General features: G+C 37.7%; 5 protein-coding genes across 11 annotated transcripts in view; 4 read left to right on the top strand and 1 right to left on the bottom strand.

The window, feature by feature from the left end:
* Positions 1-2,607, top strand: part of LOC105225740 (elongation of very long chain fatty acids protein AAEL008004) — a 33,301-nt gene extending 30,694 nt beyond the window's left edge. For all 4 annotated transcript variants that reach the window (XM_029549967.2, XM_011204344.3, XM_011204345.3 and 1 more), the window contains 4 exons: positions 895-1,001; positions 1,077-1,132; positions 1,205-1,341; positions 1,425-2,607. In XM_029549967.2, the coding sequence (XP_029405827.1) occupies positions 895-1,001; positions 1,077-1,132; positions 1,205-1,341; positions 1,425-1,622 (498 nt within the window). In that variant the 3' untranslated portion in view covers positions 1,623-2,607. The remainder of the gene's footprint in view (positions 1-894; positions 1,002-1,076; positions 1,133-1,204; positions 1,342-1,424) is intronic.
* A 1,491-nt stretch (positions 2,608-4,098) lies between these two features.
* LOC105225739 (sorting nexin-12) lies at positions 4,099-6,801 on the top strand. 4 transcript variants are annotated; one of them, XM_011204340.4, is made up of 4 exons: positions 4,099-4,258; positions 4,823-5,340; positions 5,701-5,796; positions 5,858-6,801. In XM_011204340.4, exons 2-4 carry the CDS (start codon positions 5,164-5,166, stop codon positions 6,086-6,088), a joined length of 504 nt encoding a protein of 167 aa, XP_011202642.1. In that variant the 5' UTR covers positions 4,099-4,258; positions 4,823-5,163; the 3' UTR covers positions 6,089-6,801. The 4 variants fall into 4 exon arrangements, with proteins under 4 accessions (XP_011202642.1, XP_011202643.1, XP_029405825.1 ...); XM_011204341.4 differs by having other exon boundaries at positions 4,100-4,258; positions 4,836-5,340; XM_029549965.2 differs by having other exon boundaries at positions 4,104-4,239.
* A 140-nt stretch (positions 6,802-6,941) lies between these two features.
* On the top strand, positions 6,942-10,375 carry LOC105225738 (CCR4-NOT transcription complex subunit 10). The gene is made up of 8 exons (XM_011204338.4): positions 6,942-7,110; positions 7,168-7,318; positions 8,307-8,732; positions 8,804-8,913; positions 8,976-9,297; positions 9,365-9,465; positions 9,536-9,871; positions 9,936-10,375. The coding sequence occupies exons 1-8, from the start codon at positions 7,004-7,006 to the stop codon at positions 10,243-10,245; spliced, it is 1,863 nt and encodes a 620-aa protein (XP_011202640.2). The 5' UTR covers positions 6,942-7,003; the 3' UTR covers positions 10,246-10,375.
* On the bottom strand, positions 7,325-7,877 carry LOC105225737 (uncharacterized). The gene is made up of 2 exons (XM_011204336.4): positions 7,660-7,877; positions 7,325-7,596 (listed from the first exon to the last, which is right to left on the bottom strand). Exons 1-2 carry the CDS (start codon positions 7,823-7,825, stop codon positions 7,388-7,390), a joined length of 375 nt encoding a protein of 124 aa, XP_011202638.1. The 5' UTR covers positions 7,826-7,877; the 3' UTR covers positions 7,325-7,387.
* Positions 10,376-10,534: 159 nt separating the features above from the next.
* On the top strand, positions 10,535-15,581 carry LOC105225736 (uncharacterized). The gene is given in 6 exon segments (XM_049449316.1): positions 10,535-10,693; positions 10,755-11,477; positions 11,547-11,929; positions 14,200-14,341; positions 14,400-15,119; positions 15,180-15,581. Coding segments are annotated over 6 exon segments (2,484 nt in total). The 5' UTR covers positions 10,535-10,579.
* The last annotated feature ends 574 nt before the right edge of the window (positions 15,582-16,155 follow it).

Below are 16,155 nucleotides of genomic sequence, written 5' to 3'. Positions count from 1 at the left end.
GTGGCGGCACACGTCCGCTGAATGAAGCTGATAGAGCGAGTAGATTGTAGAAAATGTCAAAATTAAGGCACCAGGAAAACAATGGAGCAGCTCTTATGCAATTATCCCGCGTTGGAAAAGACTACGCTCTAAGCATCTGAGGTCCACACGGTATGAGGCACTGGAAGAGGTACAGAGCACGTCCTCGAGTGGAGGTCACAAAAAAGAGATGCTTGACAAAACAGCTGTGGACCCTACATGCATGAGATTTGGGTTGATGAATATAATGTCGAAACTATTCAACCATATGGTAATGGTGCTCCAAATATGAGCCGAAACCGAAAAAACTAAAGTTCGCTGAAGGCACTGAAGTCCATCCCAGCAGAAAATTAGATTCAGCATTCGAATACTTGAACGAGCATTGCCTCAGAAAACTATTTTGAAACCGATAATAAGGATTTGGTTTAAAATACAAGAAAATGTAGGTTTTTGGCGGTCTGGGTCAAATTTGATCATATGGCATATTTTACAAAAGGCTAATTTTATATTTATAAAGTACCATGAATATTCGTTTGTCCGATCGTTTCGTTTGTAGTATTGTGGTTTACGCTATATTTCGTCTAATGAAAAGGTTTCAAAGAGTCTTTGAATATGGAGTTTCTAAATATGGAATCAAGTTTTGTTGTGTTTATATGGCATGGAAATTATGTAATCTGATTGGCGGGCTTGTCTCAAGTGGAAGCGAAAATGAAAATTTTAATATCTACCCAATATTTTATAGATCACGAACATACTAATGAGCTTGATATATTGACAGGGTACTTGGAATTTTATATATGTTGGGAATATATGTATATAAACATATGGTATAGTATATATATATATATGTCATATCTGTTTCTATACCTTTCGCAGATGGCGCGCGCTGTTTGGTTGTACTACATTGCCAAACTCACAGAGCTGCTCGACACCGTGTTCTTCGTCTTGCGCAAAAAGCAACGTCAAATCTCCTTCCTGCACTTGTAAGTAACGACGAACATACATCTTTACATATCAGCTGTGTGGCATTAAAAATTAATGTTTTTTTCACGCTTCAGGTACCATCACACCCTGATGCCCGTTTGCGCTTTCGTGGGAGTTAAATATTTCGCCGGTCGGTTTCTTTTAAACTTAACGCTCTCTTTATTTTTTATTTTTGATGTTTTTTTTTCTTTTTTTTTCATAGGCGGCCATGGCACACTGCTCGGCTTCATTAACTCTTTTATACATATCATCATGTACGCCTATTACTTGCTCTCTGCCATGGGTCCCAAGGTACAGAAGTACTTGTGGTGGAAGAAATACATTACCATTCTGCAAATTGTAAGTTGAACTTTCGTTTTCTAGCCTATTTTGTTGTGTAGCTCTCCTATGCAGTTCAATTCATTGTGTGTGTCTTCTTGCAGATTCAATTCTTGATCATTTTCGTGCACACCCTACAAATTCAATTCCAACCCAGCTGTAATTTCCCAAAACCAATTGCTGCTCTGCTCACCTTCAACGCCGGCCTCTTCACCTACATGTTCAGCTCCTTCTACATTAAGAACTACAATAAGGAGGCTGCCCTAAAGGCCAAGGCGGACGCCGCTGTTAAACAGGATTGAGCTGTTCTTTTCATCCACTTTGCTGTTCTATATATATTTATTTCTCAATATTTTGGGCACTTTTCTACTACGTGCTGACTTTAGACACTGAACACTTAGGTACATAACTCAAAACCGTCAAGTTGGTCATGCGACAGTTGCTGCTTGATTTGAGTTCCTCAAAACGCGGCGAAAGTGTCTTGCCTCTAAAAAAGCATTTCGACTGTTCGAGTTCGACTTGCTTAATCGTCGTTTATGGTTTTGTTATATACATAAATATTGTAAGGGGAGCTGAAATTTATAAGAAAAATTTTAAAGGGTAGTTAATGTACGTTTGTACAGTAGACTTGTAGATTTGTAGATAGTACTTGTACGCCTCCATGTACATACATACATATGTATATATGCTATATATATGTATATTTAGTTAACAGCTAGTTTAGTAATCTGTAATCATAAGTGTAAATTGTAGTGGCAATTACTTCTTGCATTATCATAAGTAATTTGATAAAATGTATATTTAAGTTATATAACGATCGCTGCGCTTTTGCTACGAGCCCATTCGCCTCACGCCGAGTCCATAATTCGATATTTGTTATCGTACAATTTTGAAAGTGCAATCGAACCAAATATTTTGCTTTAGTTTAATTAAGGTTAAAATATGCAATCATTGCTTGATTTTTATATACCCTCAACGACCCACACACACACACACATACATACTATTTACATAATTATGTTTATGTAATGGTAATTAGCATCAGATGCACACCTTAATTCCTGTTTCGTCAACGCAGACTTGTACAACGTTTAAAATTATATAATATTAATGTTTGAATTCTTTTTGGAATCTCTCACATATCATTATAAAAATACATACATATATGTACATATGTATAGCTATAGCTTTCCTGGTGCGTTGTGTTTGTGTATCGGTCGGCTTGAGTTTTTACTATGTTTGTATATATCTGGTAACATAAAACGAATAAATGTTTTTAGACATGAATATTGCGAATAGTGTTTTTATTTTAATTTTTACAACCAAAATGAGAATTTACACTTGCAAAGAAACTCGAAGTTGCTACCAGACTCAGAGAATCTGAGTTCTTACACGAACACGTATCTGAACAATCAGATGTCCTCACACGTTTTGACTTCACACCAGATCACTTGGATCATGGAGTCACCAAACCGAACTCTGGGGGCTCTTTCTCTGCCCATATACCGGTGAGGGAGTTGTGTGTGGGCAAAAGCAGTTGGAGGAGAGGTGCAGTGAGCTTCTTCACCGATTGGTCAAAGTTTGGGTAGAGGCATTACTGTCAGGAGATCTATATCAACTCCAGCTTCAGACTTTCTAACTATTGCAGTGTCTTCCAAGCCGAGGTTGCAGCCATTAAGGTAGCAGCAGATCTACTGCTGCGGAGTGCAACCTCCATTCACTCAGATAGCAGAGCGACGATATTAGCCTTGAACTCATTAACGGTGCGTTCAGAGTTGGTCGAGGAGTGTCTAACCTCGCTATCAATAGCATCAAGTGTCTTTGTGATAAGACTGGTATGGGTGCTAGGCTATAGCGGAATCGCAAAGCTGATAAGTTGGCAAGGAAAGCATCCTAAAACCACCACATAAAGACTCCATAAAACATAATGAGCTATGGCGTCGTAGAGCCAGACGTCCACTTTCGGTCAGAGGCCTACCTTTTGCCAATGGCTTCTCTGCAGCAGTATAAGGCAATCGGCTTAAAGCTTCCTATCCAGGATGAGCCCTAGATTATATTCGCCAGATGAAAACAAATGGGAGGCATTTTCTGCAGCGACGCCACTAGAATCTTATATCTTCTAGTAAATAAAACTATTTCGGTTTTACTTAGGTTGATAGCGAACTCTAACTTGTGGGGTTCCCTTCTTCACATTTCGTAGAGCGCGTGCGCCATTGCGTCCCAGACCGTCCAGAGCAGTAACGACTACTTACGGCAGCTCCCTCAATATCAAGGAAGGTCCCAACAGCGAATTCTTTAACCCTAATGGCTTTCTCAAGTCATGACCTGTCAATATTCGATTTGTGATAGGTCTACAAAATGGTCGGTCATTGTATAGAAAATTATATGTTATACATAACATGCAGAAAAAATTTGATATCGAACTCATCGTTTGCTTACGTGTTAAGTTTAACTGATTAAGCTCAATGAATTAAACAGCTGCATTTTAAACGGCAATCATTCAAAAACAATTTATAAATAAATAAAAAAAACATTTAATTTTACTCTAGGCGCCCCTTTAAAAAATAATAGATATTATGAATTTGCTTATTATTTACTGTTTATGAAAGTACTAATGACTTGTTTTGAAATTCAAAAAAGATTTTGCCCAGCGTATTTATCGAAACCATTATCGATAAACTGGGAATTATTTAGTGGAGTATGGCATCACTGAAAAATGACAACGAAGCAAAGAAAAGGGAAAATGTCAAAACAGAAAAATTAATACAATTAAATGGGTATCACAATAACTGTTGAAGAAGGAGTGCATCAATTTCACAAAATCACTAAATGAAGTAGGCAAATAGCTTTTGAACAGCGTTGTTTTTAAATTGTGCTAGTAATAAATTAAGTGTTTATAAAATAGGAGCCGCAAACCTAGTATGTGCTCTATGAAGATGTAAGCCAAAATCGATTATAAATATCGATGTTTGTTTTTTAATTGAATCTTAAAATTTTTTCGTTTTTATCGAAGTGTAATATTCGCAGAGTTGTTGATAAAAACAGATCGGAATAACGCACTATACTTATATGATTAGTTACTTGAAATAGTTCTTTCAAAGGAAGTTTGACAAATGCAACTTAAAGTAACGTTTACAAAATTTTACGAACCAACAACTTAGTGTTGTTTATATCGTATTAGAAAAATTATTAATTTGAATCTTTTATGACAAACTATTAGAGAATTTATTCACATAAATCAATTGTGGTTTACATATGTGTATCATAGTGTGCTTATAAATATTCATTGTGAACATTTTTAAACAAAGTCATATGTTAAATTCAATCGAAATATATAAAGTTTAAGCTATGGTGTTTTAGAAGTTATTTCGCTTAATCTTTTAAAATAAATATTTTATAATTAGATTGCTTAAAAGTCGGAATTATTAGCAGCAATATTATTTATTTTATTTAATAAATAATAATTTCAATTAATCGATAAACATTTGTCAATTATTTTTAGTTTTTTCTTCCAGTTAAACACAAATTATCGATGAGAAAATTTTAATTATCATCGCTAATTGTAGTTAATGCAAAGAAGGGGCGGATTACAGCGGTGTCAACGAAAAGTGCAAGACAAAATTATTGAAAATTCTCGAATACCGTAAAACAATTCGTCATATCGCTAATAGACCTGTGATTCCGTAAAATACTATTAAATAAAAACATTAATCTATTTGGTGCGAAAAGATTTTTTTCCTGGGAATATTTCATACTTCAAAACTGCATACATACACACACCTATATACATTCACAATCCCTCCAGTATTTTAACTTAATAATACCTAGTTTGCAAACAAGAAAATGATGGTTGAATCCGATGGTACTGCTGATGCTACACGTCGTCTCAACGTCAAGAAGCAAACTCTCGATGATGCTTATGCGGTACCAGCAAATTTCTTGGAAATTGACGTGGTCAATCCATTGACAACTATGGCTGCAGGCAAGAAACGTTATACGGACTACGAAGTACGAATGCGGGTGAGTGACCTATGCAATTTAATGAGTGCATGCTGATAATTTTGTTTCAAACGGAAACAGTTATGATTACAAACAATTAAGGAACATTAATAAGCATCAATTTTAGTGATGTACACTTTAACATTTGGAGGCTTAAATATTTTGCAAAACAATATTCAAGTAACATATCAGTTGTGTCGGAAACTCGTACAGATTAAAATTTGGTCGTTACGCATGCATTTCATTTATCAATGAACATTACTCATAATGTTTGTGGCAGCATTAAGCAAGATTTGTGGTTATCACCACTGCTATAAATATGCATGTGTATGTAAATTGCATATATTTTTACATATTTTTTTTTTTATTATTATCTTTCAGACGAATTTACCAGTATTTAAAGTAAAGGAATCTAGCGTACGTCGACGATATAGCGATTTTGAATGGTTGAGAAATGAATTGGAACGCGATAGTAAGGTATAATTACTATTAAAATTTCGCATTATTCAAATTTTAATTTCCATATTTTAATTAATAGATTGTAGTACCGCCATTACCCGGAAAAGCATGGAAACGCCAAATGCCATTCCGCGGCGACGAAGGTATATTCGATGAAAACTTCATTGAGGAGCGACGAAAAGGCCTGGAAGCGTTCATCAATAAAATTGCTGGCCATCCGTTGGCGCAGAATGAGCGCTGTTTACACATGTTCTTGCAGGAGAATGTAATCGACAAGAATTATGTGCCCGGAAAGATTCGCAATACATAAGAGGCGATATAATAAGGTCTGAACGCAAGTGGGGAATGTGTGCCGAAAGAAAAAGTGGTTGTTACTGTTACTCGAGTGCACACGTACTGGGGAATCAAGCTGAATGAAAAGAGAAATATTTAAAATGCGATTATAAACAAATTGAACATACATTGAAGGATTTAACAGCTCAGAAGGGTTTATTTTTTCAAATTTCGGGTTTATACAATATTAAAAAATATTTATTGTATGGAATGTACGTTATATAAATTCTACTATATGGATATACAAGTATATATATATTTTCGAATTCCACAACTATTTTATCTTTAATAATGTGCCGACAAAATATTATTAATACAAACCTAAAAAATAAAAAAAAAAAAATATTGCTAAAGGCTTATAAAGTTGAAATAAGGCGAAGAAGATTTAAGTGTAGGATTTAGGACAAGAATATTTTCGTTAGTAGCCATCAATCGAACAAAATATCTTTATTACTATTATAAATATAAATGTAAAATATACCTTGTAATTGGAAAACTGTCATTTTGACGTTATGTATTTGTACATTAATATTCTATGATGTTATGAAATTATAGCGCATTTTTAATGTTGCTCGATGAATTGAATACAAATGATTGAATACATATTTAAAATGGCCTCTGTTAAAATTATCGCGTTTCCGAGCAAAAGTTTTGTAAACATTTCAGTAAATAAATAAATCAAACCTTTTTGCTATAACCTTTTTTCGGGGAAAATCTCGTTAATTTGCTTAACTCGTGGAGCTTACGTTATGACACATTACGTTCTGAAAAAATGCAGCCCTGTTTCTTTGTTTTCTTTTCGCACAGATGTGTTGAAAATCAGCTGTTCCATCAGCATTTGTTGGATTGCGCCTAGTGTAATGAAAGTGAGTGTATTTATTTAGGGCTTAAAATGTTGGAGTCAACTACATCTGAGGATTCGGACAGCAAATATGAAAATAGTGCTGATGTGGAACAAGAATACAAGTTAATTGAAAAGGCTTACGATGAATTTAATAGGTAAATATGGGTATTTTTTTGGTTTCTTCAGTTACAAACTCGTATTATTTGCTTTAGGGGCAACTATGAGCAGTGTCTTGAAACACTTGATGAGCTGGAAAAATGTAATGGAACCAACAACAAGTTGGAACATAATCGCGCTGTGGCGAAATTCTATAAGTCTGGGTGTAAGGATCATGCCACACTATTAAAAAGTATTAATGAAAATGTGAGTAAATGCTAAATTCTTGTATATTTAATATTTTTTATATGTAAATGACAACGCAAACTAAACTGATTATTGGTTGTGTTGCCTTAGTTCCTGAAGCAATTGTCGCATTGCTGTCTCCTCATTGGTTAGGCTATTTGTCTGTTGGCGTATTTGTTCATTCAGCTTTTTTCCCAATTCGGTATGCTCTTTAAGAGTTTTTCCAATCATCTCGTGTTGTTCATCCAATTGGCTTAAGGCCTTGCGGCAGTGACTAAGTAAGGTTGTGGCCTTTTCCGCTGCAAGGATCGTTTCAATGTACAAATGCAGCATATTATTTTTAAGATCGCTAATACTATTACCTTGTTGTTTTTTTCTCTCACATTTTTGTTCAACTTGTGCTTTTATGTTTTCAAAAGTGCTCTTGGTACCTTCTCTGTATTTATCACGGAGAATCCGTATAAAATCGACATGAGATATAAAACGATATTGTTCCGAATCATCAGCATTCGCAATCAAAGTATCCATTTTCTATTAAGTATTTTTTTAGTTTTCAAATAACAAAATGACGCTTGCCCTCTTATCGAGTTGACAGTGAAGTGAAAAATATGGCAGCTTCCGGTGACATTTCTACCGTTATAGAATGTCGTAACAAAGTGAAATTCAAGTGAAAACATTTCAATAAATTTAAAAAGCAGTCGAATTGGAAAGTTGGAAGGGGTTTCTATTTTACAAAAATTGTTTATCTGCTTGTACACATTAATGTGTGACACTTGACAACATGGAATATTATAGAAATTTGTAATTTATGCGCAACGAGTTTATCAAAAATATGTAACACTGTTTGGATAATAGAAATAAATTTCAGCTAACTTGAACTTACTGTTTATAACTTATCGTATTAATTATTATATGAAAAATATATAGTTATAAAAAAACTGTTAATCTTTACAAATAATTATGTATAGTAATTATTATTTATTGTATTTTTTTTTTCTTATTGTTTTAGACTGGATCTATAGATAGATCTAGTCCCATATCGTCGAAACTTTCCTACAGCCCAATAGCGCGATTCAACATGGCGGTAATATACTATCATCGGCATATGTATGAAACTGCAATCAACACACTTACACCGTTGGTCGACCAAGTTGAAGATTTAGAAGAACACATGGCCGCACTGGTTTGTACATTTATGCTACGTCTACTGCTCGTCACTAACCAATTGCGCAAGGCGGCCGCATTTCTGGAAATGCTGCAATCGCCTGAACATAAATCATCGCTCTACTTGAACCGAGATACATTAATAGGCGAAGAAGCTTCAGCTTGTGAAACGGCAACTACAAACCATGAGAACTTTCAACGTGCTTATAAATTCTTGGCTATACAGACATGTGTTATGAACCGTAAACCTATTGTGGTGGCAGAGGACGGTGTAAGTAAAAAAACGAATGTGATAATCATATTGATAAATGATTTGTACATTTTCTACTATACAATTTTTAGTCGGCGGAGTTTTCTTCTCTAAAAGCTCATCAATATTACATTATGAAGGACTTTCAAATGGCCGCCAAACAACTGAAAAAGGTCAACGAGATAGGTGCAACTGGTGACCTGTAATTTTAATGTCATTTGCTTCCATTTATTTAAATATTAATTTGACCCTTATATTTTACAGCAGCGACATGCTTAATACGTGCATTGCCAACAATATGGGAGTAATACATTTGCGTGTACGTCATTATGCTATTGCTGCGAAATTCTTTCAGGATGCTATAACTTTTGACAAGCGTATAGCAGGCAATATGCGCAATGTGTCCTTATACCAAATGAGCACAGCACGTACTTGTGAAATACTCTATAATTTGGGTATTGCAATGCTGCACTTGCGCCGCCCGAAAGAAGCTTATAATTGTTTCTTTGTGCCGTTGAAATCGTACCACAGCAATCCGCGTTTATGGTTTCGTATATCGGAAGCCTGCATTATGGATCACGAAATGGTATGTGTATTAAATATCACAAAGTAATTGAAAATTATCCGATTTGATCGATTTTAACAAATTACAGAAAATGTTAGAGGAGGATAGCAAGCCAATGATCACATCTGTGGTAGATACTGGTGGTCGTAAAACGGTCTTCTTAAAACCCACAAACAATGTGGTGTATTCGTAAGTTTTAATTTAATACTATAATGTTACGAATAAATTATTTCTATATTTGAATTGTATATCTGAGAAGGCTGGACAAAGACGCACTTGAATCTGGTCCGAATCTGCACTTTGCCATCTTGGCGCTACGTAATGCCCTCACCCTCACCACATACTATAAGAACGCATTTGAAATGACTGAAGACGATGAATTACCAACAGAGCGGGAGAAAGAGAATTGGCGCAATGTTAAGGATAATAATTTTTGCAATCCATCTCGGCCGATATCTAAGAACTCGCTTAATAATATGCTCTGTGCCATTTATGCAGCCTACAGTTATGTCTCACTACGTCTGGGCGATTATGTAAGCGCACTCAAAATGGCACAGGAGTTGTTGAAAGCTGAAAAACTCTCCGATGCGCATAGGTAAATATACATTTTTGATATTTTTTAATGTTTATCTCATACATGTATATTTTTCTTCCCTCAGATTGCTAGCGCATATGTATGCTGGTGAAGCATTATTGATGTTGGATAAATTGGAGGATGCGCGCCCACATTTTGAGCCGACATTTGTGACGAACCTGAATGCATTTGATTTTGAGACAAAAGATTGGCGCGTCAAGTCACTGGATGCCGCACAGAATGTTGTGCGCTATAATTTAGCTGTAGTCATGGCATTGCAGGGGGACCTCGAGCTTTGCAGGAACATCTTGAGCAGTTGTACACATCCAATTGTGGCGGCCAAAGTGCTATCGCTGAAGACCTATCTCGACATAAGAATGGGAAAATGTGCATAAGAAGCGTTACGTAGTAATTTTTTTGGTAGATTTAGTAAATTTGCCTTTACTATGCAATCTACTATAAACAAATAAAGATTTTTAAGGTATTGTGCATTGAAAGCATAATAAAGTTGAAAGAATGATTAGAGTTCATATTTCCGATTGCGATTGCTAAATTGTAAGGTTAAGTATTTGAAAGCCATAAATCAAAGCTTATTAAATTACCAAATCGTCTAATCAAGAATGCGAGATAAGTTAACGTTGGTGGCCGGAAAATCATTGCCATCGATTAGTGCCTATAAAGCGACGTGTCCAACAGCAAAATTGTTTAGTTTGTGGTGCACCTTTGAAAATGAAGTTTAGAAAAGTGATATTGGCCTCCGTGCTGCTGCTGGCCATGGCCAATATAGCAGTAGCGCTAACATTCGATGAAGAGCGTTTGAGGCTTAAGCAATTTGTCACATCTGTAAGTAAAAACAATTTTAAGTGTCCGCTTGAACAATAATACATCCATGTATCGCTTAAAGGAAGAACGCATTCGTTCCCATGGCTATCCGGCAGAATCGCATACCGTCGAAACCAGTGATGGCTATCTCTTAACACTATTCCGCATACCTTACTCCCCCAAATTGAATAATCAGCGTGCGAAACGTCCAGCTTTTCTCTTGCAACACGGTTTATTCAGCAACTCAGATTGTTGGCTAAGCAGCGGTCCGGAGAACTCATTGGCCTACCTGCTGGCCGATGCCGGCTTCGACGTTTGGTTGGGCAATGCCCGTGGTAATATCTACTCGCGCGCAAATGCGAAAATAACCTTGAATAGTCCGAAATTTTGGAAGTTCAGCTGGCATGAGATCGGCACCATTGATATTGCTGCTATGATTGATTATATACGCGATTTGACCGGTGAGCAAGCCGTACATTATGCGGGCCACTCGCAGGGCACCACGGTGTATTTGGCGCTCATGTCTACCAGAAAAGAGTACAATGCTAAGATTAAAACGGCACATCTATTGGCGCCATGTGCATTCTTTGAGCATGGCAGACATGCCGTTTTCCAACTCGGCGCATTGGTCGGCACACCTGGTGGGGTTTGGAACCGCCTTCTCGAGGATATGGAGTTGATGCCTAAAAACGCTATAGTAAATCGCATTGCAGACACACTCTGCGCGGAGCAACCCGATTTGGGCGCACAGTGTAAGAAAGTCGTGCTTTGGTATGCCGGGGACGGTTACCGCAACACAAATCTGGCAAGCGCGAAAATGATAGAAAAAAATAATTATAGAACCTAATTAGTATCTTTTACTTTGACATTTTAGACTTCCTTGCAAGTGCTCATTGAAACCCATCCGGGCGGTTCGTCCAGCAATCAGGGCATACATTATCTTCAGCTCTCTAAGTCACATAAATTCCGTCAATTCGATTATGGCACCAAGAAGAACCAAGAGATTTACAATCAAGATACGCCTCCAGACTATGAACTGAATAAGATTACTGCTCGCACTTACTCATACTCAAGCGCCAACGATGCGCTGTGCGGTCCACGCGATGTCGACACTTTGGTGGCAAATATGCCGTATCTAGTTGAGGACTATCGCGTACCCGATCCAAGCTGGAATCACATGGACTTCATTGTTGCCAACCAAATGCGTGAGGTTATCAACGACCGTGTTGTAGGCGCCGCTAAGGCTTATGAGAGAATGTAATGACACAAATAAAACATAACCAAGCTGAAAATGGAATTTTATTTAAACATTTCATCTGACGCTGCTCTTTCTATGGTCCGACCACGTCGGAACAGTAAGTTTCTGGGCCTCTCGCTGTTGCAGTTGTTTTTGTAGCAGAAGAATTCTACCGAGTTGACAGTCCTTGGCCGGAAAAAATCCAGATCCGTTTCGGTTACGTAGACCCGACTGTCGTGGTAACGGCTGGGCCTCTCGTTGTATGCTTTCGTTGACAACCAACCCGAACCTTGACACCCTGCTACAACAACCCCATAGAGTATATTTTTTACAGTCTATTAGTGTCTAGCAGGCTATCTATAAGTTGTAAAATCTTCGGAGTCCTTGGCTTCATAGAACGTGTGGCATTATAGATTTAGAGCTCATCTGCAAATTTTCTTTTGTTAATGAAAAAGTACATCTAGAAGAAACGAAAGACTCAACTGCACCTTAGGAGTTTCTTCTGATGTAGTTGTAACGATAGTAAATATCCGGGAGGTAATTTTGAGGAATACTGCCGAGTTGGCAGTGCCCGGTCGGGTAAAAAATCTGTTCCTTTTCGGTTACTTAGAACTGAGGAATGGTAGAGCTTAGAGTGCCTTTCCAATGCTGTTTATAAGTCAAGCCCTATAGTTGGGAAATCCCCATTCTTTAATCGATAACAGAAATAAGTAGACAGAATAAACTGTCTTATTATTACCGCTCTCTCTCAATGAGCTGTAGTAAAATATTTTTTATCAAGACCATAAATTAAGTAAACTACTAAAAGAAGGCAATGCAAAATATACCCCACACAAATTAAGAAAACTGATACTTGAGTCCTTGGAGCTGTTGTTCTTAACATAGTCGGCTCGTGCTTCTTGAAAATACGAATGTCCTGAATAAATGGATCATTTGGGGTCTACGATTGCTAAGAAGCTATGGTTTATTTAGTATCAAGGAGGATAAAATTAACAACCATCGTTTGTAACCAGTCATAAAGTGCCATTTTCAGACGAGTTTTATATGCGAGATTCTTCTTTTCTCTTTATTGCTTACGCGATGATAGCCGAGTTTACAACAGCGTGTCAATTGTTTCTTCTTTTGGCAATTTAGCGACAATTCGAAATACCAAGGCAGCCAGGTCCTTCTCCACCTGGTCACTCCAATGGATTGCACGTCTCCTCGTCCTCTGCTTTCCTCGGCGGGCACTGCGTCGGATACTTTCAGAACTGGAATGTATTCATCCATTCGGACGACATGACTTAGCCAGCGTATGCACTGTCCCTTAATTCGCTGAACTATGTCAATGTCGTCGTATATCTCTGTACAGCTTATCGTTCCAACGATTGCGATATTCACCGTTGCCAATGCGAAAGAACGACAAATCTTCCGTAAAACCTTTCTTTCGAAAACTCTTAACGCCAACTTATCAAATGTTGTCATCGTCCATGCCTCTGCACCATACCGTTGGACGGGGATGATGAGTGATTTGTAGAGTTTGGTCTTTGTTCGTCGAGATAGGACTTTACTTTTCAATTGCCTACCCAGTCCGAAGTAGCAACTGTTGGTCAGAGTTATTCAGCGTTGGATTTCGAGGCTGACATTGTTGTTGGTGTTAAGACTGGTTCCAAGAGAGACGAAATTGTTTACGACTTCGAAGTTTTGATTGTCAGCAGTGATGCAGTGATGACATGAGATATTAACGTCTTGCCCTCGTTCACTACCAGACCCATTTGCTTCTCTACGAGATTATCGAGAGAAAGTACATACGTAAGTATTGAAAGGTTCGCAGAGTAATCACATCCGCTACAGTAATTGTTTCAAGGATATGTAGAGAGGACTTGCAGGAACGCTTCTTGTTGTTGTGTGGATTCCTATTCAATTTCATGCGATTCGTGCTGCAATATCTTAAGTCGTTGACCCGTTCAAGGAAAAATGCGTCCGCATATACATACATATATCAACAAAAAAATTATGCGCAGCGTACGACAAAATATTTCTGATTTACGGCGACTTGATAACATTTTCCCGAAATATTCAAAACAAACTATAAATAATTGAAATCATTATGGGGGGTATACCCTGTATATTTATTGAGTTATGACTCTCGACCGTATCAAGCTTATCTGCGTCATCCACTTCATTAGGCTTAAGCTCTGCAAGATTGATCGCATATTGCGAATTATGGCATTAGATTAGATATCCCTTCGGCAGCGGCTCCCTTTATAACTCATCACTTTTAAATCAATTTTTTCAGTTTGCACTAATTTTTTTGCAGAACAATAGGAGTTTGGCAAACTATGTTCCGTTTAGCGGTTGCTTTAATTGTGCTGCCCGCGCTGAGCAAAGCTTTGGACCTGACGTCTATTAAACCCAGTATTGACTTGCCACTAAAACCCTTAAAAACATCAGTAAGTCTAATAATACAATACTTTGTTCCCTCATACTTAAAACACAACTAATTTCTAGGCTGAACGTATACGCGAGCACGGTTACCCCGCTGAGTCCCATTTTGTGGAGACCAGTGATGGTTATATTCTCAACCTCTTTCGTATTCCCTCGCCACGTTTGGACAATGAGCAGGAGCATAAGCCAGTAGTTTTCATACAACATGGTCTCTTCAGTTGTTCCGATTGTTTTTTACTAAATGGTCCGGAGAACGCGATCGCGTATAATTTCGTTGATGCTGGTTTTGATGTTTGGTTGGGCAATGCGCGTGGTAATATTTATTCCAGGAATCACTCAACTTTATCGCCTGAAAACACGAAGTTTTGGAAGTTCAGTTGGCATGAGATCGGCACCATTGATATGCCCGAATCGATTGACTATGTGCTCGAGCGGACAGGTGAAACAGCATTACATTATGTTGGGCATTCACAGGGCGGTACAGTTTATTTTGTGATGCTTTCTTCTCGTCCGGAGTATAATGAAAAGATAAAAACTGGACATGGTTTGGCGCCCGCTGTATTTATGGGTAATGTAACCGACGGCATTGTTGCGGCGCTCGCACCGTATGTCGGCTCACCTGGTGTGGGCGCTAATTTGCTCTGCGATCAACCGTTTATACCGTACAACCCGCATGTGCAGCGCTTTCTGGATACGGCCTGTGGCGGTGCACCAGCATATCCAAAATATTGTAAAACACTATATCTAATGTGGGCCGGCGATGAACAGTCCAACCTTAATGCGGTCAGTATACTATAGCAAATACTTAAAGTGATAGAATATATGATTTCTTTTCATTTGTAGACATTACTGCCTCAACTGGCCGAAACACATCCTGCTGGCATCTCGACTAATCAAGGCATACACTACATACAACTTAAAGTGTCGAACAAATTCCGTCAATACGATTTTGGTTCGAAGAATAATAAAATAGCATATAATCAGGAAGAACCGCCAGAGTATCCGTTAGAGAAGATCACAGCCGATACATTTCTCTATTACGGTTTAAATGACGGTTCGGCTACAGCGCAAGATATGAAACGTTTGCCACCCTACCTACCAAATTTGCGTCTGTTCTATGAAGTGCCGAATCCAACATGGGGACATTTGGATTTCATTTTCGCCAAGCAGGTTAAGCAGGAAATCAACGATCCTGTAATACAGTATTGTAAAGATTATGAGGAACGATATTAGAACAACCAATAAAGTCTTTTAGGAGCAATATATAAAATATTTATGTTAGTAGGATAGACTTTCAATTGTAGAGCTTAAGAAAACTAGCAGGCAGACTGAAAAGTTCATATCGTTCGGGTTGCGAAATCAGAGCTTCCGGGAATAATAGTCCTTTGATATGAGATCTTTGAATGGAACCTAAAAGGATTGACTGGTAAGAGGTGATCGAAAACTTTGTAGGAAGGCTGATGTTTCGACACTTAACTTAAAGATTTTAAAATCACTTGTACTTAATTCTAACCATAGACAATCTTTCCCTCAATAACTCATTGAGCTTACAATCTCGAACAAGCAGGAGATTCGGAAACTTAGTGAGACTTCATATATCGCAAGTCATCACATACATAGGTGACAGTGAATGTCTTGGACTTGGCCCCTGCAAAGCAAATGATTGACGACAGGTTTGTGCTGCAAAATGGACTCTTCAACTGCTTCAACTGTTACCGACGACCTGAAATGCTATTGCCTACATCTTCACCGATGTCGGTTTCGATGTGTGACATACTATACTCACATATGGTAATAATAAGGAACTGAACTTGAATAT

The sequence above is a fragment of the Bactrocera dorsalis genome, chromosome 2 (assembly GCF_023373825.1).
Source record: "Bactrocera dorsalis isolate Fly_Bdor chromosome 2, ASM2337382v1, whole genome shotgun sequence".
Lineage (NCBI taxonomy): Eukaryota > Metazoa > Arthropoda > Insecta > Diptera > Tephritidae > Bactrocera > Bactrocera dorsalis.
The sequence above is the reverse complement of the archived record's forward strand: the minus strand, read 5'-3'. Positions and strand labels throughout refer to the sequence as shown.